This window comes from Anguilla anguilla, chromosome 7, assembly GCF_013347855.1.
Source record: "Anguilla anguilla isolate fAngAng1 chromosome 7, fAngAng1.pri, whole genome shotgun sequence".
Lineage (NCBI taxonomy): Eukaryota > Metazoa > Chordata > Actinopteri > Anguilliformes > Anguillidae > Anguilla > Anguilla anguilla.
The window spans coordinates 21854133-21879668 of NC_049207.1; the positions used below are offsets into that span (position 1 = coordinate 21854133).

At 45.6% G+C, this 25536-nt stretch overlaps 3 protein-coding genes across 9 annotated transcripts; 1 reads left to right on the forward strand and 2 right to left on the reverse strand.

The window, feature by feature from the left end:
• Nucleotides 1-570: 570 nt before the first annotated feature.
• On the reverse strand, nucleotides 571-13371 carry pik3c3 (phosphatidylinositol 3-kinase, catalytic subunit type 3). Of its 2 annotated transcripts, none has more exons than XM_035426553.1 (25): nucleotides 12948-13371; nucleotides 11587-11775; nucleotides 11265-11408; nucleotides 11000-11129; nucleotides 9463-9549; nucleotides 9074-9169; nucleotides 8677-8748; nucleotides 8466-8570; nucleotides 8244-8336; nucleotides 7863-8048; nucleotides 7539-7681; nucleotides 7288-7366; nucleotides 7005-7069; nucleotides 6795-6900; nucleotides 6503-6619; nucleotides 6259-6390; nucleotides 5661-5789; nucleotides 4652-4721; nucleotides 4364-4428; nucleotides 3924-4008; nucleotides 3737-3811; nucleotides 3253-3421; nucleotides 2885-2975; nucleotides 2431-2556; nucleotides 571-1944 (listed from the first exon to the last, which is right to left on the reverse strand). In XM_035426553.1, the coding sequence occupies exons 1-25, from the start codon at nucleotides 13010-13012 to the stop codon at nucleotides 1930-1932; spliced, it is 2634 nt and encodes an 877-aa protein (XP_035282444.1). In that variant the 5' UTR covers nucleotides 13013-13371; the 3' UTR covers nucleotides 571-1929. The 2 variants fall into 2 exon arrangements, with proteins under 2 accessions (XP_035282444.1, XP_035282443.1); XM_035426552.1 differs by having other exon boundaries at nucleotides 7005-7072; nucleotides 12948-13370.
• msmp (microseminoprotein, prostate associated) lies at nucleotides 11782-19510 on the forward strand. Of its 5 annotated transcripts, none has more exons than XM_035426557.1 (5): nucleotides 13975-14909; nucleotides 15155-16091; nucleotides 16513-16848; nucleotides 17180-17288; nucleotides 18349-19510. In XM_035426557.1, exons 3-5 carry the CDS (start codon nucleotides 16746-16748, stop codon nucleotides 18515-18517), a joined length of 381 nt encoding a protein of 126 aa, XP_035282448.1. In that variant the 5' UTR covers nucleotides 13975-14909; nucleotides 15155-16091; nucleotides 16513-16745; the 3' UTR covers nucleotides 18518-19510. The 5 variants fall into 5 exon arrangements, with proteins under 5 accessions (XP_035282449.1, XP_035282452.1, XP_035282448.1 ...); XM_035426559.1 differs by having other exon boundaries at nucleotides 15155-15205; XM_035426558.1 differs by lacking the exons at nucleotides 13975-14909; nucleotides 15155-16091 and adding an exon at nucleotides 11782-11898.
• Nucleotides 19511-19761: 251 nt separating this feature from the next.
• On the reverse strand, nucleotides 19762-25501 carry rgp1 (GP1 homolog, RAB6A GEF complex partner 1). 2 transcript variants are annotated; one of them, XM_035426184.1, is made up of 9 exons: nucleotides 25207-25501; nucleotides 24416-24531; nucleotides 24033-24166; nucleotides 23421-23504; nucleotides 23072-23221; nucleotides 22446-22592; nucleotides 21789-21916; nucleotides 20884-21061; nucleotides 19762-20494 (listed from the first exon to the last, which is right to left on the reverse strand). In XM_035426184.1, exons 1-9 carry the CDS (start codon nucleotides 25222-25224, stop codon nucleotides 20271-20273), a joined length of 1179 nt encoding a protein of 392 aa, XP_035282075.1. In that variant the 5' UTR covers nucleotides 25225-25501; the 3' UTR covers nucleotides 19762-20270. The 2 variants fall into 2 exon arrangements, with proteins under 2 accessions (XP_035282075.1, XP_035282076.1); XM_035426185.1 differs by lacking the exon at nucleotides 25207-25501 and adding an exon at nucleotides 24975-25166.
• Between the last annotated feature and the right edge of the window lie 35 nt (nucleotides 25502-25536).

A 25536-nucleotide genomic window follows, 5' to 3' on the forward strand; every position in this document is an offset into this window, starting at 1 on the left:
CGGCTCAGTTCTGGTATTATTCTGTTAATGGATAATTGAGACGTTGGGTGTAGGCATCCTACTGTTTTAAGCCAAATATGCTGTCAATTTGGTCTTAGAACATGAGATGAGCTATTGTAAGAGTTTTAAGGGGCACTGTGCGGTAAATATTATATTGAATGTCACTCCTAAAGGCAAATTTTTAGTCTGTTCTTTATGTAATGCAATGCATTGCTGCTCTAAAAGAACTATTGTAAATGTTTAAAAAACTATCTAGTAGTCTGTCAGATAGTTCTGTAAAGCTGGAACTACTGCGGAGCAGGCTCTCCAGTTAGGTAAGGTCATTCGGTTCGGGTTTTGTGAAAGATGGCGCAAGGTTGCGGCCTGCTGTGAATTTCACGTGGTCATCGTGTGGTTTTGCTTCAAAAGAATTTGCTTGCACTCACTGAGCTGTTCTTTCAGATTACCTGAACTTAATTTTAACATGTTTTTTTCTTCAAACAAAAAAACTTGAATAAAACAAAAAGATTTTTTCTCAGATTTTAGGCCCTAATCTCACACACACACACACACACACACACACTGCCAGGCAACTGTCACCATCACACCTCCACCTTTATTTGCACATATATATTTATACACGTACATATAAATATATATTTATTGGTAGGTATATATGCAGTTACATGCACGCACACACATGCACACATGGACGCACACACACGCTGGTGGGTTGAAATGTGACAGGAAATGTCAGAGGAGGCTTCTCTCGTGCTCTCCGGAAAGAGTAACAAGCCTCCGATCCAACCGCCGGGCAGGGCTCAGTGAGGGCTGCGGTGTTTTTCCATTCACTGGCACTAGGCTAAGCGTGCGTACTGAAAAAGCACATGTGAAAACACACACGCGCACAAACGAGACCTTCAAATTTCAGCAATGGTTAAAATCAGATAATCCTGCAAGCGTACGTTTTATCGCCAGTGAGTGCGGCAGAAAATTTAACAGGAAAGGAAAATAAAGGAAATGCTAAAGTTTGAAAAGTGCAACTCTATAGAACTATTATTATATTACAATAAACTCAACAAACATTTATCAAAATGTTTTCCTTTTGCGTACAAAAAAAATGCTGAAAGCAAGTCATGTTAAAATGCAGACACCCACTAACTGGTTTCCAAAACATTTGAAAACAAGTAATTGGCTTTGCTAGCGAGCCTATAATCCTCGAAAGCAGAACTGGCTAAATTTACCCCTCTTTCATTGTGGAACTGGGATCAATATTATTTAAATTCCCTCAGTTTGGATAATCAACTTGAATACAATTAATTAACTGAAATATCCCCAGTCATTATGGGCATTTTGTCCAATTCATGTACCAAGTTTCAATTCATTTCCTGAACTGGCTGATTTGAAACGGTACTGCCTCCAACCCTGCCTCCTTGTGATGGGTAAAAAATTCAACGAGGAATGTTTTTGGGCCCGTTCTCTTGCCAGTAGAGAGTTTGGTGATTCTGGTGACTTTACTGATCCGCAGCTCAGTGTTCATTGCACCCCTGCTGGGGTTTTTCCCCGAAACGGACCCCTGTGACGTTAACCCGAGGAGGCCCACACAGACCACGTTTTCAGCCTCCTCTTTATTTGGCCGTGATGGGTACAGTGGGGGTGTCAGTCTCATGTTCTGGGCAAAAGCAGGTATAAATACACTGAAAGGTGAAAAGCCTTGCGCTGGAGTCCTTTGAGAGCGTCTGCCACGCTTGCAGTTGCGACCTCCACCTTTGGCAGCAGGTGAACGGTATCGTGACTCGTGAGTCCAGCTCTGTGGCTCCTTCCTCATGCCCCCCTCCCCTCCCCTCCCCTCTACCCTCAGAGTTTGGAGGAAAGGGGGGAGGGGTTTCTGTCAGTCGGCTACAGCCCTCGGTCCGTCACTTCAGTCCACCATTTTCCAACATGGCCTCCTCATCTGCGCCAGTACTGGAAGCATGAGGTACAACACAAGCTTGTTACTATATTGTGTACAGCGGTGTGTCCACACCTACTCCCAAACACACACACAAATACATATGATACACACACACACTCACAAAAACACTCACTCACAGACATGCACCCATACAAACACGGGGCGACATAGCTCAGGAGGTAAGAGCGGTTGTCTGGCAGTCGGAGGGTTGCCGGTTCGATCCCCTGCCCTGGGCATGTCGAAGTGAGCAAGACACCTAACCCCTAATTGCTCCCAACAAGCTGATTGGTACCTTGCATGGCAGCCTTTCACCGTTGGTGTGTGAGTGTGTGTGTGTGAATGGGTGAATGAGAGGCATCAATTGTAAAGCGCTTTGGATAAAAGCGCTATATAAATGCAGTCCCATTTACCATTTACATACAGACATAACTACATAGATGCACACAATCACCCATACAACTACGTGCGCACATGCACATAAGCCTGCACACACTTACCTGAGCAAATTTATGTATTTGCTCCACCACAGCAGCAAACAATGCCCCAACGCTCTCATCAATCAGACTCTGCATGTAGTGTACCGCCTCCTCGTCCGACAGATCCAGCCGGAACTTGTCCTGCACCTGGAGGGGGCATCAATGGAAAGTTCTGGAAGATTAAAACTGGTGGAGATGGATGTGATTATACTGCTTAAACCACTTTGCAATTTCCTTTTTAGCCAGATTTCTCTGTATTTGGAACTTGAACAGAACTATGAATGGAACGTAAATGCTCTCATTGTTACAAACTAATCCAGCTTGGTCCCCCCTCATTTAAAATCTTGGCGTCTTCTAGCACTGTAATTTATTGTGTAGTTTGTGTGAGAGATAGATATAGAGAGACAATAAATACAGACAATATATAACAAGATAACAGAGATAATAAATTACACATGGACCCTCTCTATCTCACCTTTTTTACAGTCTTGTCAGGCTCTAGGGCAATGTCTGGAATATTGGCATCCACCATGAGAGAGAAGAGGTTCAGGATGAGGTTGGCGTACCTTGAAGCAGAGACAGGCGAGAGACCCCATTAGCATCTGAGTGTACTCTGCAGACTGTCAGAACCGCATCACCCACGAGCCTCCCTGCGGGTACTCCTGCCTATCAGTGTGCTGTAGCACTCAGGAGTGTGCGTATGTGCGAGTGCATGTGTGTCTGCGTGTGTGCATGCCAGTGTGTGTATGTGCATGTGTGCGTGTGCGCGTGCATGCATCTCTGTGTGTGTGTGTGTATGCTTGCGTGCGTGCGTGTGTGTGCACGTATGCTTAAGCCTGTTACCTGCGCAGGTGCAAGAAGGCGGTGTAGCACTGCTTGCGGAACTCCTGGTACTGTTCACTCTGCATGCCCCCCATGCCCTCCACCATCTCCTTACTCAGCTTCATAGGGGGCGGAAGGGGCTTGGGGTCCCGCCCCAGAATGTACCCAAAGTCAACATGGAACAGCTTTCCTGAGAACCAGAGGGGGACCGAAGATCAGGCACACACGTAATGAGTTCTTCTGTCTTCCCTACTGCCCCCTAATGGAAAGAACTTAAAACAGCATGCGCTAATATGCAGAAGCATGAGGCATACTGCAGCTCGAACAAAGATGTATAGATATTTGCTACATGTTTTGTATAGATGCAGTTTATACGTATTTGTGTGTGTAATGTGGAGTACCTGTGGTACACTGGTACAGTGTCTGTAGTAAAATGTGTTTGCGCGTGTCATTTTCAGGCAGGCGTTCCTCAGTCGACATGTGCAGGTGAGACTGAGACACTCACCGGTCTTTGTGAGCAGCAGGTTGTCCAGGTGCCGGTCCCCCACTCCCAGAATGTAGGTAATGACACAGTATCCAGCTGGGAGACACACAGAGTGTTAGAAAGCAGGTGCAAACTGTGGGTGAAGGAGATCAGATATGGGAGGGCGGGTATAGAAGATAGGGGGGAGGGCTGCTATGTGTGGACTCACCACAACTCTTGACATAGGTGTCCATCACCTCAGAGCTGATGCCATAGGGCCCCTTGTCACTGGGGGCGTGTTTCCTGAAGAAGCTCTGTGGAGATGCACAGATGTGAGGGACAGGCAGAGGACACAGGGAGGGAGACTACGACTTCATCCAGGAGCGTGGGTCACACACTAGGAGTGGGACACCGGATCTATACACACTGGAGATAGGAGGGGGCTATAGACACTGCACAGGACAAGGAGGGGAAACCAACATTAAATAGTAAGGGGAGGAGCTATAGGCACTGCAAAGTAAGGGGAGGAGCTATAGGTACTGAACAGGAGGTAGAGAGGCTGTAAGCCCTGAGAAATAAATTGGAAGGAGGAGCTGCAGGTATTAAACTGGGGTGTGTTTTGGGGGGGGTGGGGGGGGCTATGGGGGCAGGACAGGCAGGTTTGAGTACCTGGATATTTCCCTCTGTGGCCAGAACCTCAGCTACAGGAACTGACTGGATAAACTGCATGAACCCTGTGGGAGGAGAGACCGTGAACATTGTGAGGTCAAAAGCACAAACTACGGTAGATCACCTCCTGTCATAAGGAACTGCATTGATTCTGCGGATATCTGACATGCATAACTGGGCCTGTTCAGGATCTACACATAATGATCTCTGTGCAGAGGCTGTGTCACAGTAAGTGGCATACACAGAGAGGATCATGGGACAGAGAGCGCCCGCTTTCCCCAGACTCACCGTGCTTGGTGCTGGTGGCCAGAACTTTATATGGAGTCAGCTTCAGGTCCAGGTTCTCCTTTCTCAGAAGCTGAAAGTGACAGAAACAGAAAAACCCTCATTCCGCATTCATCGCGCCAGAACAAAGCTCTCTGGGTAACACCTTGTGACATCACAGAAGTAATGTTGCAAGCCAAGGGACTGCAGCCCTAGTCCTGGAGAGCTGCAGAGTCAGCTGGTTCTTCTTTTAAAGCAGCTGATTGTACAATTACGTACAGTACCTCACTTGAGAGGTATTTCAAGAAGCAGGATTACCGAGTCAGCTGGATAACCTCACTGAGTAAAACCTGTAACCCTCCCAAATCTGGACCATGGACTGAAGTAAAAAGAGCTGTTCAGGGGTTTTACTCTGGGCAGTTATTCAGCTAACACAGTAATCCTGCTTAGTGAAATACGCCCTTGGTTTCTTGGAGTCTGAATTGGTTGCCGATTTTCCGCTTCATCCAGTGAATCTTTTCCTGCAAGCTCCACTGTTGATACAGGAGAGTGCAGACAAGCATGTGCTCTTCTTAGAAGCATGTGATGTCAGCCACCACTTCTTATGGCACCATCGTTTGCAAGTCAGGCTCGCACAGACGTGAGCCAGAGGAAGACACTTTTTTCTGCGGCTCAGTAGGACTAGCGGTTGCCAGGTCGAGGGTCCCCTGGTGCACAGTGACATTCTGTCATTCCGGCTGAATGAAACCCCCCTTCCCAGGGAGATTCTGGCACCTCTTTGCATTGCCTGAGAAGCTGCTGGCCACAGCTAGCACTGGCACAGTCACAGGGTGCTGATTTTTGAGACGAAGCACTGGACTGCTCTGGTTGCATGTTTGTGGATATTACAGAGATGGGGCTGGAGTTTTCCATGAGTGAGATGATGCATAAGATGGAGTACTGCATGGTTCCTGTACAGTATAACAGGGAGATGATCTATAAGATAGAATGCTGCACGCCTCCTGTACAGCATAGCAGGATGTGTGGAGCTAACCTTGTCCATGAGTGAGATGATCTGCAGAATGAGCTGGTCCTGTCTCAGGTCGTCTCCATGCTTGAATATGACTGGATACAGTCCTCCATCTTCTGCTTTGAAGATCAGTTTGGCAGGCATGAGAGCACTCTGACAGGAACAGAGAGAGAGAGGAAGACATACACTAAGCACCGAGCCATGAACACCCACCTAACCCTCAACACTAGGCTCTGAACATTAATCCCTGAGCATAGAACACCGAGCACTGAATCTGGAACACAGTTATATGTGCTAAATTTTTGATCATGTCTGAACATCACCAAACCCTCAAACTTATGCTCTCAAAGCTGAATTCTGAGCACTGATCTACTACCAGTGAACACTGACCTCTCAACACTGAGCAATACTGAACACAGATATCTGAGCATGGCACGGATATCTTCGGTGGGTTACAGTTGGGACGAAATGACTTAAGTGCAGGACTGATTTGACATTAAAACGGAAATGGTCCTATACCCCTGTACCTGCGTCACTTCCAAAAGGTGCTTAAAGCAGAGAAAGAAACGTGTACATTCCTCGTCTCGGGTGTTCGGTGGAGATGGAGAGAGGGGTCCCGTACCTTGAAGAGTGTGGCGGTGTCTGGGACGATGCCGCGGATGCGGACCTGGGGCTCCAGGGGCAGGGGGATGGGCTCGATCTCCGACAGGTTCACCTTCTCATTGTCGGCCAGCAGCGCCTGCAGCCGCTCCGTCTGAAACATCGGGGTCGCTGTCAGGGCGCGCCTGTGTGTGTGTGTGCGTGCGTATGTGCGTGTGTGCGCGTGCGTGTGTGAGTGAGTGATTGTGAGTGTTTACACGCCTCACCTTCTTCTTGCGGTTCCCACTCTCTCTCTGCACAGCCTTCATCAGCTGCACCAGCCTGTCTACAAACGTCTGCTGAGCAGCAAGGAGAGAGCGCATGACCCTCACACTCTTATCACCCTGAGAGAGAGAGAGAGAGAGAGAGAGAGAGACACAGAGAGATATGAATGAATGTGAAAAAAAACTGACACAACACAAAAACGAGGCAGTAGGAGGATAAAAAGGATCATATGGACATATTAACTGGGCCTGTGAACCCCTAGGCAGTGCCCGTCTGTGCAGTAGCTTCTCTCACCTTGAGCAGAGCCTGGCTGAACCTCCTCATCACATTCAGGTACATGTCATGAGTCTTTGGGTCTCTCTGCTGAGTGTCCTGGTCTTCACATTCCACTATCACATACCTGCAGGGGTAGACACCATTAATGTGCGCACACACTCCGCTATCACATACCTGCTGGGTTAGACATGATTAACACACACACACACACACGTTTACTAGTCTCACCAGTACAGGTAGTTGGCCAGTGTGGAGTTCTTGCAGGCGCGTGAGATGAGGAAGGTGCACAGGTCCTGCTATAAAGCACACACACACACACACCACAGCTACAGTTACACACCTTTGTAGCTTATCACACACAACAGAACAGCCCCAGTCAGGACACAGTGGTGAGTATCCACCACACACATCCTTCTCTTGCCTTCCCCTCCATCTCTCCATCCTCCAACCTGCCCCCTTTCTCCCCCGTGTCCCTCCTGCTGTCCCCCTGCTACACTCCTCCACTCCTCACCTCCAGGCTGTCGTTGTCGGTGGCGTCTTTTCCTTTTGGAGCACTGGGTGGCGCTACTGGGCCTGCCAGTGACTGAGAGCTGAGGGAATCGAGTCAATATAACACTGCATTATTATTATTATTATTATTATTATTATTATTATTGTTATTATTATTATTATTATTATTAATAAGACCTGTCTATACCCCCAGAGCACTGATCTCCCCCCTCACCTGTCTATTTTCCCCAGAACGGTGCTTTCCCTCCTCACCTCTCTATATCCCCCAGAACAGTGCTCTCCCCCAGGCCTCCTTGGCTGTCCCTCTTGCTCCCGGGCTCCAGCCCTCCCTGGATGTCGTTGAAGTTCTCGTACTTCAGAGCCTGGACCAGCTGCAGCAGGTACATCAGCAGGTCCTGAGGGAGAGAGAGAAAGGGCGGCTAACCAGGTATTTACAGAGACGCAGAAAGGCACAGAGGCACGAGTATATGTGCACCCACATGTACTCACATGCCATATATGTAAACACACACAGGTGGTAACACACTGCACGCGTACACACACACACACACACACGCACGCACGCAGGCTCCCCACCTCGTCGTCGGCCTGCTGCAGCCTGGCCACGGCGTACCGCCGGACGGTGGGGTTGGTGAACTGGGAGGACAGCAGCTCCAGGGAATCCTCCACATCCATCGGCCTCCACTTCCCCAGCAGCTCCAGCGCCTGTTTGGCCTCCTGAGGCATCGCCCAGTTCACACACTTCAGAAACTTAGTCAGGGCCTAGAAGAGGGAAGACGAGGCTTTAATCCCACACTTTACAAACACACACTTATCGACTATATCAACTTCTCTGAGTGAGAGTAGCAAAGTATTCTTGAATGTGCCACTGCAGTTACCCGTTTAAGCATTTAAAAGATCACACCGGTACGTACTTACGCAAGCATAGCATACAGAAGGGGCTACAAAGTCACTCACCTTCTCCTGTGTTGTCAGGTAGTAACGGAACTTCCACACCAGGTCCTGCTCCTCTGAGCTAAGCTGCTTGGTAGGTGGATAACTCACGATGATCTGCATGGATACACATACACATACACATGCACCCGTTCAGTGTGGACATATACGCATGTACACACACTCACACACAATCACAATCACACACACACACACGCACACGTGCATGCACAACGTTGTACTGACATTGAGCTGGTCTCGCGTAGTTGCGTTGGGTTTGAGGTCGTGGTCAGAGGGCCCGCTGCGCAGGCTACGGGCCAGCTTGTGATGCTTACTCTCCACCAAGTTCTCCTATGGCAGGACAAGAGGGACATTTTTAATGACTCACATTCTACAGGCCTCTGAAGGTGTTGCCACCTCCATTTTTCAGGAATGAATGCATGTATCACTGTCTCACCATGCACATCTGTGGGTCAGGCACTTTGACGATTTCACAGCTAGTGAGCAGGGGAGAGGACTCATCTCCATCCTGGGATGGGAGGGAAGAAAGACAGTCACATGACCACTGGTGTCTGTACTGCACTGAGCCCACCAAAGCAATTGTTAATGGCAGTTGTACCAGAATAGCAGTAACTTCCTATACACACTGTAATAGACTCACAAACATGTCACAATATGGGCTACAGTGTGGCATAATGGTTAGGGAACCAAGCGTGTAACTCTGAGGTTGCAGGTTTGATGCACAGGTCGTTCTGGATAAGAGCATCTATTAAATGCCAAAGGATTTCACTGTAAACAGAGTGACTGGTTACACTCATCGACATACACACACATACACACACACAGTTCCCAACCTTCTCGTAGTAGACGATGCTGTACTCCTTGTCTCCCGTTTTGACTCGGGGAAACTCCACCATTAGGTACATGAAGTTGGAGCTACGCTTCTCACTCTGTGAGCCAAACACACATCATCATTAGGATTCATAAACTGCGGAATCAAACACAAAACATTGCTGCAACTCAAAACTCATATCCTCACCGGACTGCTGGGATAGTGTCCCACATTCTGCACAACAAATGGAGAGATGTGACTATTTCTTACCTCACAAAGTGATCTCTACACCCTTGTGAATTATCTGGACACCGCCAGGCAAAGGTCAAAATCGCATTTTATCATTGCGGCCTGTAACTGTCCTTAACTCTGCCTTGTGTGTGATAAACAAGGAGTGCGGGGAGGTCTCACCTCGTTGATCATCTCGATCTCGCGGAAGGTCAGACGGTCCAGCCAGTCAACCTTCACCATGTGACCCTGCCGATGTGCCTTAGTCAGCTGAGAGAGAGATAGGGAGGGAGGGAGAGAGGGAGAGAGAGAGAGAGTTTAACCTTTGTGGAATAGAAGCAGCAGCAGTGTGAGAGATGGACAGAGAGTGCAGCCAATCAGAGTGCACCGATGAGCGCAGCCAATCAGAGAGCACCAATGTCTCAGCGCTCACTCCCCAGCCATGCAGCCCAGTGTCACTGCACACGAGCAAGGCATTCAGGTCACCACCCATAATAGACAGCTAGCGTGTTTAAAAAAATAAAATAAAAAGACTGACAGACGTGTATTTCTGGGGCACAAAACAAATTGTTTGCATCTGCTGCTAGCTCTGTAGGGACATTTGGTTAAATGTGTATGCAGCAGTGGTTCCTATTGTTCCTATCACTTTAAAAAAGTAACGCCACATTAGCAGTGCACACGTAGACAGTGGAGGACAGCCTAGGGCCAGTGGACATGTCCACTCACACACAGTCCAAGCAAGTCCACTGCTGTACCTGGGCGCCTGGAGCAGTGCGATGCAGTGATACACTCTCACCAGCACTGCATCCCACGCACACGCACAAAGTCCCATACGCACTCACGTAAAACCCACACATGTACAAGCAGAGCTCAAAGACACGCTTACGCACGTCACCCATGCTCAGCGATGCCTACTCACGTCACTGAGCAGCTCCAAGTCTGGGACCTGAAACAGATGCTGGTTTCAACAGCAGTGTTTTTTTTTCCCCTCCCTCCTTTTTCCTACACGGAACAACTTTATTTTTAGGCTTAAAATATAATTTTGTATTGCATGTATATATTCCAGTATAACTCTTGCGAGCAGTGTGAACACCAACCTTATAGCTGACCTGCGTGCTTCTCTTATCCTGCGTATTTTTTGAATGCTTTTTTAAACCCCCTTTTCTCCCCAGTTTGAAATGTCCAATCAGGTTCATGGTGCGAATCTCATCATGATCTCCACTGTTAATTGGGGAGAGCGGCCACAACCATGCACTCTGCTCTGAAGCATGTGAGGTTGCTGCTGCTTCTTTTCACACCACACTGTCGTCTCAGCTGGCTGAAAGTCTTCATCCCTGGGCAACCCAAGAGCCAATTACGCACTGCCCCGCCAGCCACAGTCGCCACTGGCATGGTCTGTAATTTGATACATTAATTCCATGGGGCCCATCCTTGCACTGGAACCAGATGAGCCACCAGGGATTCTGGGCCCCAGGAGTAGATCATACTTTGGGCCCCACCACCCAGAAAGTCCCATGTTCTAATATTCTTTGAGGGCCCCAGTCAGTCAGGGCCCTTGGAATCACCCTGACTTCTGTCTCCCGCCCACACACACACACACACGGCACCCCTGACTGGAACAGTAACTTAACAGAATGGGCCACCCAGCAGCCCCACCAAGTCTTGTTAAACTGAAGCCCCCCCCCCGACCCTGAACCGCCAACCATCAGCCTCCTCCTACCTTGGCCAGTCTGCCCATCTGGTCCTCTGCCAGGCTGCTGCTGGTTCGGCCTGGCGTAGTGGTGGGCTCTCCCCCATCCCCCTCCACCCCCGGCCACACCTTCAGGTCATGCATTCCCTGACGAAACATGCTGTGCAAGAGGGATGGAGAGGAAGATTTTTAAAAATTAAGAAATATCTTCAAAAGCATGATGACTGTTAATAATATGTGCTTCTGTTTGCCTGTGGGGAGCTCTGGTTCTGCTGTGATTAGTCAAAAGTCATACCCGTATTTGCCGAACAAGGTGACGGTGGTTCCACCCACAGGCGTGGCCTGACCCGGTCCGTACACATCCCAAACGGTTAAGGCGACCTGTGCGCTCTGTGGTAGGTCGGGGTACTTCACTGGGAGTCGTAACCACTCGTTCCAGCTGCTCGAGACAGTGAAAGGGGCAGTTACCTGAACGCAAGAGCGCCCAGCCCTTCAAACTACAACACACATATCTACTAACATAGCAGAGCATGAGCGCCAATACTATCTCAAGAAGATGAGATCACTGTAGTGTAGGCCTACAGGCGATACATCGTGAACGAATATTATGAACTCACTTCCAGCGCGTGCTAAAGGCCTTGTATGACGTGCGCACGGGCAGGGCCAGCGGCTTGCCTTCTGCAAAAACCTGGCACGTGACATACAGGTCGGAACAGCTCTCCTGGTACAAGCCGGAGAAACGCAGCATGGGGTCCTGGAGCAGGGCCTTGTAGCTCTTCTGTTCTCGCTTTCCCTCCAAACTACCGCTGAGAGAGGAGAACAAGCATTTACGCTTGCGAATCACAACAAAATGACACAACAGAATTTTGTCCACTGTTTTTCTTCCCGCAGAGATGTAAACACGTTATGACGAAGAGTGGGATGACAAGGTAATGTGGCAACTTGATCACACAGTTGTGTTTAACAACGTATCAAGCCCCATCGTCTTCGTGCCCGTTAAAAAGTGGGTTAAAAAGGCGCAATCGTAGACTTTAGGCTGAAACTGAAAATGCCTGATGAAATGCGAGTCTTCGTAAGACAGGACTATGGACAGGATTCAACTTTATGTTACATCTCTGGCAACAATACACCACATGTAGGCAAGTTGTAAAGGCTACGAAATAGTACGGCTGGCACTCGTTCCATTAAATCCTATTTTTTTATAACCTTGTCAACTCTTAATTCATTGTCAGAATTAATGGAACATTTACACAACCTGTAGAAAATGTTTTACAGGAAAGGTGCACAAACGCATTGATTCATTTGAGGTCTGCGGTGATACAAATTCTGGACGCACAGTTCCATGGAATCTTTTCACATAGTTCAGTTGCGCACGTGAGTATCTGCAGACTTGTTTGTTTTCCTCATGATCATTTTACTTCCGAAGTAGGCCTGTTGTTACGAGAGGGCCACGAGTAGATGATGTGCATGATGTCTATAACGGGCGCATGTGTTCTCATCCCAAAGCTGTCGTTAAGATGTGATAAAATTAGATTTGGAGAGTCACGGTGTTGTGTCGAAATACAAACAAAAGGCAGATAGATATAGACAGATATTTTGTAAGGTGGATTAACACTGTTTCCTCAATCCATTTTCATTATTAGGAAAGTAACGTACCCAACTAGCCATTTGGCAAGGTCGGTACATTGCTTCCTGACTGCTTTTGGGACAAATATCACTTCATCTTTTGTCACTTTAGCTGATGCTCGCTATAAAGGGCTAGCTACCAAAATGCTTAACCACCGATGACATCAATTTTATTTCCAATACTCGACGAGCAAACTCAAGCTTATTTTGCAAAGAAAAAGTGCTAAAACGGAGATGTCCTTATAATTCAGTAATGCTTTACTTTAGCCAACTTAGCCTATAAATAACGTTACCTTTATTGATGGCGTTTGCCAGTTAACGTTACATTGTCACAAGAACAAAACACACTTACATTTTTAACTGTACATTTATGTCCATGTCACAGCTATAGACATAGTTAAACTTGTCTGTATCCATCTTCGGAAATATAGGCGATATGACACACTGGAAAATAAACGATCACCAGGCCGAAACGAAATTCGTCTTTCCGATGGACGGAGACAGGGAGGCCTCCGAACAGCCGAAAAGTACCCCTTCTGCACCGACTAAAACCTGGCAAGGCGACGCCGATCACATGAGCTCACAATAAGTAACTCAATTTCGCCGTTGCCAGCACTCGTGGGATTTCAAATTTTATCTGCCCGTTTTGTTAATGACATTACTGTGACAAATGTCTACCCGGACATAATATTCGATGTTTTCAGTACAGCAAGCTAGCTAGCAATATGTGAAGTCAACAGTTCAACACAGACAAAATAATCGCTTGTAAAATCACAATTTTATAGGTGACCACTGTGCTCTGCTTTACTTTCTATTGCTTTTGTCTGAGCCGATGTTCCCTCTCTGTTATTGGTTGAAAATGGAAATAGAGGCGGAGTTAAAGTGGTAGGTGAAATTCGTTCCAGACTTGCGGTTTATAGCGCAGGGTGTGTTCAATTTTATCCGAAAAAGTCTCGTGCGGATGCGGGCTTTTATTTTAGCCCAGCACTAAGACACCTGATTCTACGTATCAATGTCTTTATTGAAGACCATGCTCAATGAATTAGTTGAGCCAGGTGTGGTAGTGCTGGGCTACAACAAAAACCTGCAACCACCCTGCCCTTTTCGGATGAGATTGAACACCTCCTGTTGGAGAAAAGTTTGGAAAACGTTCACGCTGCCAACGTTGTATGATATATGTCACATTTTGTAGGTTCATAGGATGTGGATATTAGAAAAAAGATTACTCAAGAGAAAATGTTTACCATCCAGTTTAAGTCTTCTCACGCGAAGGTTTGTCAGATTACAAATGCTCGAAATCCCATATGCAGCAATATTTCAGTTAAAATGAGTTGTACCGAAATCATAACCAACGAGGTTGGTGTATTTTATACGCCGCAGTTTGAGTATGTGTATCATAATGATTCTTGAGAGGGTGTTTGAGAATTATGCAAAACTGTTCTTATTTTCTGCCCCACCACATTCAAAAGTTTATGGACAACAGTAGCTACTGTTCATAGTTACGCGCCTCGTGGACCTCGTCCAGTGGGTTTACGACTTTCTCTAAATCTTCCTGTCAAAAATGGAAAAAGAGGTTCAGTAATTTGTGGGTCAGAGGTGGGACAACAGCCAAAAAGCTCCCCACGGACTCGAATTGGGCTTCTCCGCAAAAGAAAACCTGCATGTTCCCCACAGATGCCCGTTTCATTAGGTGGTATGTGAAAGGGCTTCGTGACCTAACTCGTTCTTCACGGTGACAGACGTTCTGTTTTGAGGGGGGCAAAAGCATCAGAACCGCAGATTGTTCGTTCTTTAATGTTCTTAATTTCTATTCATAGAATGGTGATCTGTTTATAGCAGGTAGCTGTGGGAAATCCCATCTCCCCACGTTTTCGTATATTGCTTTGTCTATTACATAATGCTCAGCGACGAGTACATTGATGACAGTCGCTATAGTATTATGATTAGGCAACATTGAAGGTCTCTGGCATTAGTTCCCAGCTGAGGCAATAGTCTTGTGCCCTTGAACACGGTACTAAACCTGAATTAGTTAAGTTAAATGTCCAGCTGTATAAATGAATTGTATTTTATGTAAAAACGTCATGTGTGTTGTTGCTCTGGATAAATTTGATAAATGATGGAATGAGTCAGCCTCTAGTAGCATGGCACCTCTGTCTATTACATGCTCCACTGGTTATTAAAGACCTGTTTAAAAGGACAGGGACCATTTCACCCGCAGTAAGGGAGAATGACGTGAACGCTTCTACACAGCTGCACATTCCTGGATGTTGATGTTTAGAAGAAAAGAAAAAAGACATTGCTTAAATTTTTCAGTGTGAGTACTCACGAAGGAAAGGTTGCTGTTTGTTTATTTATGTGTTATTTTAGATCTAGGCACAAAATACCACAGGAGAAGAAGCATCTGTGAAATACTTTATTTAATCGCAACCCATTAACAAATCTATAGTTTTAATCCCCAAGTGAACCATGGACTCCAGTTTTCTGGATTCTGTAACCTTAGTGTTTTCTACTTCTTGTTGAGTATAAATAAAATAAAAATTGAAACATTGTTGTTTACAGAATCTGGACATTTGCATTTGGCTGCAAAGTGATTTGTCAGCAGATGAACAGGTAGTATGTTTTCCATTGTCAGGATCTTTGTCAGCTGTGCAAAGAACACAATTCAAAGAGCACTGGATAAAATAAAATAAAAAAAAGACATCAATAAATAAATAAATGAGGCTGTGATTATGAAATAGATGCAAGAAGATGTTGAATACCTCTGAGTTATAATGCTATGCCTGTCTCTTGGTAGCCTACTTGTGAATGCAGTAAGCGTGACCTGTGGCATTCAGTCCACACCATTGTACACTTTACAAAAATGGCATGGCCCATAAAAAGCCTGTTCACATATAGCAGTTTTGTTGCAATGATCTCTCCTAAGCTTTATATCAAATCGCAGGAGATAATCAAATATTAGCTAATTTTTCTACGATTCTACGATTATGCTTAAGATCACTTTATTGGAAAGTAACACAAAGTAACTGGAACTTGGTGCTGTTAGGAGTAGCACTTTTGCCAGTGTTGGTGGGCACCATAGATGTATCACTCCCTACCCAGTATGCCCATTTGGCCATGCTGGGGAACAAGCCACTAACCTTAAGGTTGTTAGTTGATCTCTCTACCTGTAAATCACCTGCCCCCACCCTACCTCAAACTACATTTATGCTCCTGTATTAGATGAGAGTAGATATGGCAAGTGCAGGGGTGAGTTGGTCCTCCCCTTCTTTAGATAGACACTTGCAGCAGCACTATAAATGTCTAATTCTGTCTTTATGAGCTTCCTCCACCTTAAAAAAATAGCCTGAACCTTGGATAAGCCCCATGTGAGGTCACAGTGTGGAGACCACAGAGCTACTGCCGGAACCACACTTACATCATAGTGAGATCATCCTGGGGGAAGCAGTCAGGGCTCAGAGCTGACAGAGCTGCAAGGTTCAAATATTTGTGTGCATCTGTGAGTGTTAGACAACCTAGTAACATCTTGGTAACCTAGTAACATTTTGGTAACACTTTAATCCTTAGAGGTCAATTTTACAGATATTTCCATGTACTGTCTTTGACATGATCTGCTGACATGCCTGTGCTCTGGTTGCTGATAAACATCATGCAACCTGCAACATCCCACGCAGCACAAGTGCACTTTGTATTGCATCTAATGAAAACAGCTGAGGAGAGACAGGCTTCAAGCTTTGCCTTATATAGGTTGACTATTAGTTGTTCAGTTGTCCTCATATATATATATATAGGTTTAACTCTCTCTCTCTCTCTCTCTCTCTCTCTCTCTCCCCTCTCTCTTTCTCTCTCTCTCTCCCTCTCTCTCTCTCTCTCTCTCTCCCCTCTCTCTTTCTCTCTCTCTCTCTCTCTCTCTTTCTTAGTCATACCAGGATGTGTCACTGTTTCTATCATTTTAGAGGTCATGCCCATTGGAGCGGAGAATTATGTACTGCCAAAGTTTTGCCAAGACACAAACTTTTTTCCTCTGCACCCCCCTGGAACTCTTCAACCTACCCTACCTCACTTTGTTATGGGGCTGTGCCCGGCTCATAAATTTTTTGGGGGGTATAAATTTTGGTGTTGAGGCAAGAGAGGGATTTAGAGAGAGGAGAACATGGAGCCCATGGCAGGACACTGGCGTTTGGCTCTTCTTGTAAGCACCATTATCTGGAACAACTGCCTGGCGCTACCTACCCAGTGCCACTTCAACTCCCAAGGTGAGATACTACACATGGAGCAGTCTGAGGCTCTAAACTCTGTTGCGTAGCGAGATATTTTGATCAAATTTTTAGGTAAGTGCTAATATTCTATCTACCAAACAAGGTCATTTCACAAACTGAAACTCTTTGCTCTCCAACTTTAGCTCACGACATCGTTCTAAATGTTTTCTGCTGTATTTAGGCATGCTGTACGTGTGAGTTTAAAACAATTGTACAATGACTGAATGATTGAAGACTGGTCCCAGAATAGACTGTTTGATTTTTGCAGGTAGAGCCATCATTCTCCAGTTGGCTTGATAAAATTAAAGTAGATGTTGTTCTCTCTTAGCCCTTTGTGAGTACAGGGGGAAGCACTACACCCTTGGTGAATCCTGGATGGAGAGCGGGTGTCTCCACTGTACCTGTCTGTACCCCATGGGCGTTGGCTGCTGTGAAATGTAAGTACACGTCTAGCCATTTTATTTTTATTTAACCTATCTTTAATTTTACCAGGAAGTCCCACTGAGATCTCAGGGTACAGTAACTAAACAGAAAATTGAAAAAGGCATATAAACAAGGACTAAAAAGAATGTACACATTGTAGTAGGCTTTGAAATTTGGACTTTGTGAGAGATCTGCAGTCTCATTGGTCCAGACCTGGGTCAAACACCTATTTGTTTTGGATTCAAATACTTTTCTATGCTTTACTGATCTTGTCTGGTGTATTGGAACCAATGAAATACTCTCAAAAAGTGCAAACCCTGTCTTCTGGTCATATTGGCAGGCTCAGTTACACCAGAAAAGATCAATAGAGCACAGAAACGTATTTGAATCCAAAACAAATGCGTATTTGACCCAGGTCTCCTTTTCTATTTCAAGATGGCCTCGTTTTAACTGCAAAAATAATTTGACAATAAAATCTTCTGGGAGTAGTTTTTGGGATGTCAAAGAACACTTCCATGAAGTGTATCCTTCAGCCCTTTGAAATTTACATTTCTCAGAAAAGTTGCATATGTGAAATTAGTAAGCATCTCTTAATTGCATATTCCAATTTATTTGCAGTCCTGTTTTAATTCCAATGATCTGTTCTCCTATTACAAGCACACACTGAATATGTGTATGATGTCAGTGTATAGGCTACAATCTAGGCTACACTTCTCCAGAGTCAAAAATAATGGTAAAATATATTGTCCTACAAATATCTTCTCTTTCCCATAAAACAAAAATGTTCAAAAAATGGTTAATTGATGGGGGCAGGTTCCTTACTTGATAAAGTAAATATTTTTAATGATGTTCCAGGGTTCCCCAGAATTTCTATACTGTAATTGGAAGTTAAAAATAAGTGTTTTACCTCTAAAACTACAGGTGTAGCTATTGCTCAGTGCAGCGGCTGAAGAATCAACTAATGGGTCTCATTCTTAGCGAGAGGCACTCTTGTTTTTACCACTTATGTTCTAGAATAGCACTGCTTATTGTTTTTCCCTTACACGCTTTCCCTCTCTCTTTCTCTCTCTGCAGGATCCAACGGCCAGTGGATTTCCCTGCTTGGTGTGAGGTTCGAGTGGAGACGGAGACCTGCAAGGTGACTTTAGTACAGACTGCAGACCCCCGGCTGCCTTGTGTCCCAGGACAGGATGGTAACCTGGATCCAAGCCATGGGACACTCAACATGAGGCTGGGAGGGTAACACTCCCAACACCCCCCCAAGACGCACGCACACAGCACACACACACACACACACATGCCTGGTTCTCTCTTCACATGGAATGTTTAAAGGAAATGTCACAATTGTTATTTAAAAGGCATGGAGCTACATATGTCTTAAATAGCATAGATACGATTTCCTCCTAAAATACTGTAGACAGGGCTACACTGTATCAATAGTTATCAGCCAGGGTCGTTAACTCTCACGCTCTCACGCCACCCTAACAAATCTCACGCCAAATGAAACAAAAATTTGCAATAGTACATTAATCTCACACCAGCCAGCTCACCGAACTTAGCGACTCTTTATCAGCCAAGCAGATATTTATGGGGAAAGGTAATGGTGTGAACTACCAGGTTTTAGTGCCCTGTTGCTATCTCTAAGTTTCTTAAAGTCTTAAAGTTTCCCTAAGTCTTAAACCTATAATCAAAAACCAGATGAACCTGCTCGGCAAATCAAAAAGAAGATGGTTCATTAGCTCTACACCCATCCTTCATTGGTATTCTAGCTACAGGAGCAATAAAAAATCATTTAAAATGCATCATGGATTATGTCAGTCATTTGCTGAGGTTGTCATGACTCATAACTAGCCATCTAACATGGATAATAGTATGTTATATATACCTGTTAAATAAGGGTATGGTTGGATTAAAGACTCTATACATGCTAACTTTGCTGGAATTCTGCAGCTTCTCAGTGAATTATGTTTTCAACTGCTACCCATCATAATAAGCATGATCTTCGCCCTGGATTGTAACCACCATTTATCATGGAATGCACTACTGTAAATATCCTCTAGTTACATATAAGAATTTGTATTGACTTTGTAAGACATGCAATGCTTTCCTCTGAAAACTAAATTTCATTACCCTTTAAACTAGTTATGCATTAATGTTTTTTAGGCATTTGTATGATTAAAAATGTTTTAAAAATACACAACATAATAGATGTAGATGCACAATGTTTATATTTCTGTAAAATGCTAATAAAATGCTAAAGGCTAAAATAAATCTGTGGTCACCTGTTTGTGGGAGACAGTGATATATCGACTTTGCAAAGCATTATGGGTAAACACCAGCAAGGTCTGCAGTCTTTCCCTTGCTCGCCTGCAATATTCATCTCCGCTTATTGCACTGTGCAACTACACCGCAACTGACATGATTTACAAAATGATAGAGAATGGGCAACTTATTCAGCTCTCTTGATCATAAAGGATTACAACCAGCTGATTTCACATATTGCATTTTTAATTGGACTTGAAACCATTAGACAATGAAAATGCATGACCCATACATAATTTACAATTCATGTTTTCATAAAGTCACAGGGCTCATTGAGTAAAATACACAAACTGCATACGTTTAAAAACCGTTGTTAAAAATAAACAACTATTCTGGACACTTTTCCATGAAAAACAGACAGCTTTGGACTACATCAAAAATGTGGAATCACTTAAAATGTGTTCAACTTCTAACCATGTCAAATCAAACTTTGCATAATTCAATGTTTTTCTGAGCTTTAGTTTTGACTCAATGAATTTCTGCATAAAGCTTATCAAGGGAATTCAGATTGCACTGCAAAACAAACATGCCAAAAAAATACAGAACAGATGTTGCAAGATTAAATTTTTCCCAAATACACAACCAGCACCTCCCTCCCAATTTAACCGTTCTTCTCTTGCAACACGCACACACACACACATGCACACACTCCTCCACCATGGTCCACTTTGCCCTTAAATATTGATGCTGTTGGTCCCTGAGAACTGGGAGACATAGGAAGCAAGGGCAGGGTTGGTGGGTAGCACTTTGATGGGCAGGTCCCAGCTGAAGGTGTCCACATCCACATGACCCGCCCCCGTCCACACCGTGACTTCTGATTGGTTCTGCAGCACAGTTGGTGGCTCCACAGGCTCTCTGGCTGTAACAAACTCAAAGTGCAAGCGCCATCTCAGAGAAACTGGAAAAAAGCGAAAGAAACAAGAGAAAACAGGAGAGATAATTGATCACAGGAAGGAAACCATCTTGGCACCAAATATTAATGTAATCGGTATGCAGTGCAGGCCAAGGCTGACCCCCTGGGTATGATATGGCTGTGAGGCTATGAGTGTGGAGATTAGGGAAACTGTTATAACCTTTTATAACCTGTGGTGTGGTGGAACTGTACAAATAACAAAAGAGACTTGAGGAACAAACAGGAGACATATGTTAGCTATGAGTATGAATGAAAGGAATACGAGAGAGAAGTAAGCCATATTACAGTATATGCACATAGGACGCAAGCTGCTGTAATGAAATGGACGCAGACATGCATGTAGGAGGCCGAGATTAGGATGAGAGGCAGCTTACCGATGTCTGTGCTGAACCCCGGGGTGACGTTGAGCGGCACAGGCAGGGAGAAGTGGCAGGAGGCCGTGTGCAGGCAGGACTCCAGGTGCCGCCCGTGGCCCGTGATGCTGGGGGACTGACCGGGACGCCGCTGGTACTGCTGCTGGACCTCCTCCTCACTCTGCAGGCTGACCGAGTACTGCAACACACACACACACACACAGGTGCACACACACACACACGCATGCACACATGCAGGCACACAGCTATTAATTGGGATGGCAGGTATGCCATCCTGCCAAGTTACGCCTTGGCGGGCGGCATGTAACATAACACTATACACTATGTACATAATACTATGAGAAAACAAACACTGGGCGCATACACTCGTCAGTACATAATCCTATGCAAACAAGTGAAGTTCTTTCACATGATTTAAGGGTAACGATGAACTGCTTGCGAAACAGCTTCCACAGTAGGAAGAAAAAGGTACACACAAAGAATCACTTGTACTGGCTAATTAGTTACATTATTATACAAAAGGGGTCTGCAACCCTGGTCCTGGGGTTCTATTGGGTCTGCAGATTGCTGTTTTCACCATAAAATCAGCAACCGATCCAGCTCAAAGAACCAGGTGTAGCTGTATAATCGACTGGTTTAATTCATTAATTAATTGCTAAATACTAAATTCAGCGGACCTTGAGGCTCTGCAGGACAAGTCCCCTGTTAAACAGAATTTTACCATTTTTGGAAATTCTTAAATTTGATTGGGGAAATGCATAGACCGCACTCAACAAGGGTGAAACAAACATGTATATAAGGCACAGCTCCCTCAGGCAAACTGAAACATGCAGATATGTCTACACGGTACAATTTCCTTCGGATAATGTGAAACGAACAGATGGACAGACAACACACGGACAGACCTGCAGGCAGGGTATGTCTCCCTCAGAGAAGGTGAAAGTGCCGATGATGTCTTCCCCGAGTCTGTACACAGTCTTAAAGATGCAGAACTTGGCCACTTTCCCACGCATATTTGTGATGTTGAACAGATCTGGGTGAGAGAGAGGGCAACAGTCAGGCACACCCTACAAGACAAACATGAAAGAATGGGCAAGATACTGTTGCAGAACAGCACCTGGAAAGTAAAGGAATCAAAAGAAGACAGAAGTTGATGACAGGCACTGGTGGTAAATGCACTGTAAACACAACCAGACCAGCAGCAACATGAGATAAACCTGTGGTAACAAAGGTGGAACCTCAGAACTGCCCGATAAATGCAGGGAAGGAGAAACGCAGGCAGGTGTTAGGCAGAGCGGCCCATTCAGACACAGATGTGGGGGTGACACACGGGCACAGTGCCGCGAGGCAGACCAGCCCATTCAGACACAGATGCGGGGGTGACACACGGGCGCAGCGCCGCGAGGCAGACTGGCCCATTCAGACACAGATGCGGGGGTGACTCACGGGCACAGTGCCACGAGGCAGAGTGGCCCATTCAAACACAGATGTGGGGGTGACACACGGGCACAGTGCCGCGAGGCAGACCGGCCCATTCAGACACAGATGCGGGCGTGACTCACGGGCGCAGCGCCGCGAGGTACTGATCATCAGCATGTCCAGCGCTCTCTCCAGGGGCCGAGCATCCCTCCTGCCCCCCTCCTCCTCTTCCAGAAAGGGATTAGAGGGGGCCACCTCCTCGTGCTGGGGGAACGGGGGCTCGGGCATGCCTGGGGAGGGACAGAGGACACTCCTTCACTGGCTGACTGAACACGTACAGGCTGACTGGGGTCGTTATTTTCCGGCAACAGTTCTGGGGCCTGTATCACAAAGCAGGATTACAGTGTCAGCTGGATAACTGAACTGAGTAAAACCCAGAACCCTCCAAAAACTGGAACATGGACTTACGTAAAACAAAAATCTGTTCCAGGTTCTACTCAGGGCAGTTATCCAGCTACCTCAGTAATCCTGCTTCATGACACAGGTCTCTGGTGAAGTCTTTCCATTAATACCCATCTCTTACGAATGCAACAAAACTTCAGTTCTTCACATATAGACTCACCCATTACTGTACAACAGGGCTCTTCAATCAATATTTCGCGGGCACCATAATAATAAAACGAAAGGAAGTCAGAGGCCTTTTCAATATTTCATTTAGTCCGTTTTGGACAATGAGAAGACGGACGTTTCAGCGGAGAGGGAGGCTCACCGTGCAGCACCAAGACCCTGAAAGGCACGCGGAGCAGTTTGATGGGGGAGTTGACGCGCTGACAACCGATAGTCAGCTTATAGACATACTTCACTGCCTGCCCACGAAAACTGGGGGGTCCGTCCGTGGGCACGATCTCACTGTATGAGTCTGGAAGGGAGGAGGAAACGGAGTTTGAGAGAAGGCATCTAAGCAGTACAAAAGCAGAGGGGTCAGATGGGAGGTGCAGCGTCAGAGACACACATACAGGTACTTAGGTAAACTGACGAGTTCCTGTCAAGACAGACACGGAGGAGTTAGGACAAGAAATGTGATGCCAAACAGGTGAAAATGGCGGTGTCAGGCTTACAGGTTTTGCTCTCTCCGGGGTCAAGCCGCAGGTCACAGAACAGGATCTTCGGGGGGGTGTCCAGCATACATTGTCCACGCTCACCTAAGGGGGGGGAGAGGGGGGGGTGTTCATAAATATGGTCATCTGTCCTTTGACAACATGCACATTGTTAAAGGATACACAGCAATGAAAGAAGGCAAGGTTTTCTCCTGCAGCCACATAAAAAAATAAAATAGTTTAAATATCCCCCATTTGGTTCCACATACTACTGTGGCATACTGCACAGCATAGGTGCCAGAAATATCTGGGTGTTAATGGATGAAAAGTGCTTAGTGTTTTAATCAATCACAAAAACAATTACAATAAAGGCAGCCTTGAAACTCTGGATTTCAACAGCAGGCAGTGTGGTGTGACCACTGCAGAGAAAGGCAACAATGTGAAAAGTAATTTGAACGCATAAATTATATATTACTGTTTACACTATAATAACTGTCCTAATGGATGTAATATACAGTATTTGTTAACATTTAGTTTCAAATTAAGTAGCCACTTTAAACAACCAAGATGTAAGACTGAAGGCCATCACTCCAACCATGACTGTGCCACCGGGGCAAGTTTGGTCTCTCTCACCTCTGCTGGGGATTAGTACAGTGTCACTCCCCGCTTGCACGTCCTGCTTGGCCCCCTGTGCTGGTAGGGCCACACGGCTCTCGCTGGCGTGGAACTGACAGTGAATCTGGGCACTGGCCCAAGCCAGCATCTCACTAAGCCATGAAGAGGGAGAGTGAGAGATTTAGTGAAGAAGAAAGACAAATTTTTACAGGGCACAAATGGGCCAAAGAAATTTGATTTTAAAGTACAGAGTACTGTAAAGCGCATTTTAAGAAGCACTGGGCGACCGTAATGTTTATGTCTGACAATGTCACTTGGATAGTTGGGTCATGGATGGTCGCACAATCGTGCTTATCTGCGCTGACTTATAAGAGCGGACGAATCACGTGGCCTTAATGTACCTGCTGGCTGAGGTAGAAAGGTGAGACATCGGATTCGTGAAAGTGATGAGGCACTCCAGCAGCTCCCCGGCGAGAAACACCGGCCCCCGAGACATGGAGGCTACCACCTCGATCATCTAGAGAGACACCCGTTAGTTTAATTTCTGACTTCAACTCAAATACACACAGTTACTCTTCGGTCTGTCACTGCCGTTAATATATCTACAGCTGCAAGCAGAGTATCATTAGGTACAAAGTCAAAGAAACTCGATTGATGCTGGCTGCATCCTGCAGATCATGAGGTGTTCTTCAATGGTTGGAGAAGCACAGTCAGACAAAATAACGTGCCGATAAGCAAAGGACGTATGCAACGTCGCGAGTAGCTCATATGTAGGCAGACATGTTTAGTTAGCTTGCTGGTTACGGGAAGTTGCTTCCTCGCAAATTCCCTTTTCTCCCAAACTGAAAAGAACATTTTAGACGCGATCGGATCTCATACGATCAGGCTAGCCAACAAGCTAACGTTATATCCACCCCGATTTTGTCAATTGTAAATCGAAATGAAGCTTCACGTTTCTACCTTAGCCTCGGACGTATCCAAACGTTACTTCACTGACGTCAGTGTCTATTTACTTCTTAATCTAATTTCGCAATTCGACCAAATGAAAGTTCAGGTCCACTCGCCAAACTAGCTGTCGAGCTCACATAGACTAGGTTTGAATCATACACCGACTTTACGTAAACAAAACAATTCATTTCTTAATAGCTGCGCAACCATTCTTTTTCCCTGGGTGAAAGAGAAAACGGCATACGTTGCATCGCTGGTTCATGTATCAAAGCTTCCCTCGCTCGTGCAAACATGTCTTTTGAATGGACGGAAGTGTATTTCAGTCCATACATTCTGCCTAATAATGATGTGAAATTAACCAGATAACTGTGGTCAGTTTTTGTATTACCTAATATTAAACTGCCAACCGATCTAAGAAGTAGCATTGCGAAATACTGCACGATTATATTTACATTCGAGTAAGTTGTGACTACCAATATGTTCAAAACATAACAAGCCTATATATCGAATTTATTTTAAAAGTGCTCATCTAAAATGTGAAACGTTGCACTCGTTAACGTAGGTATATTTTTCT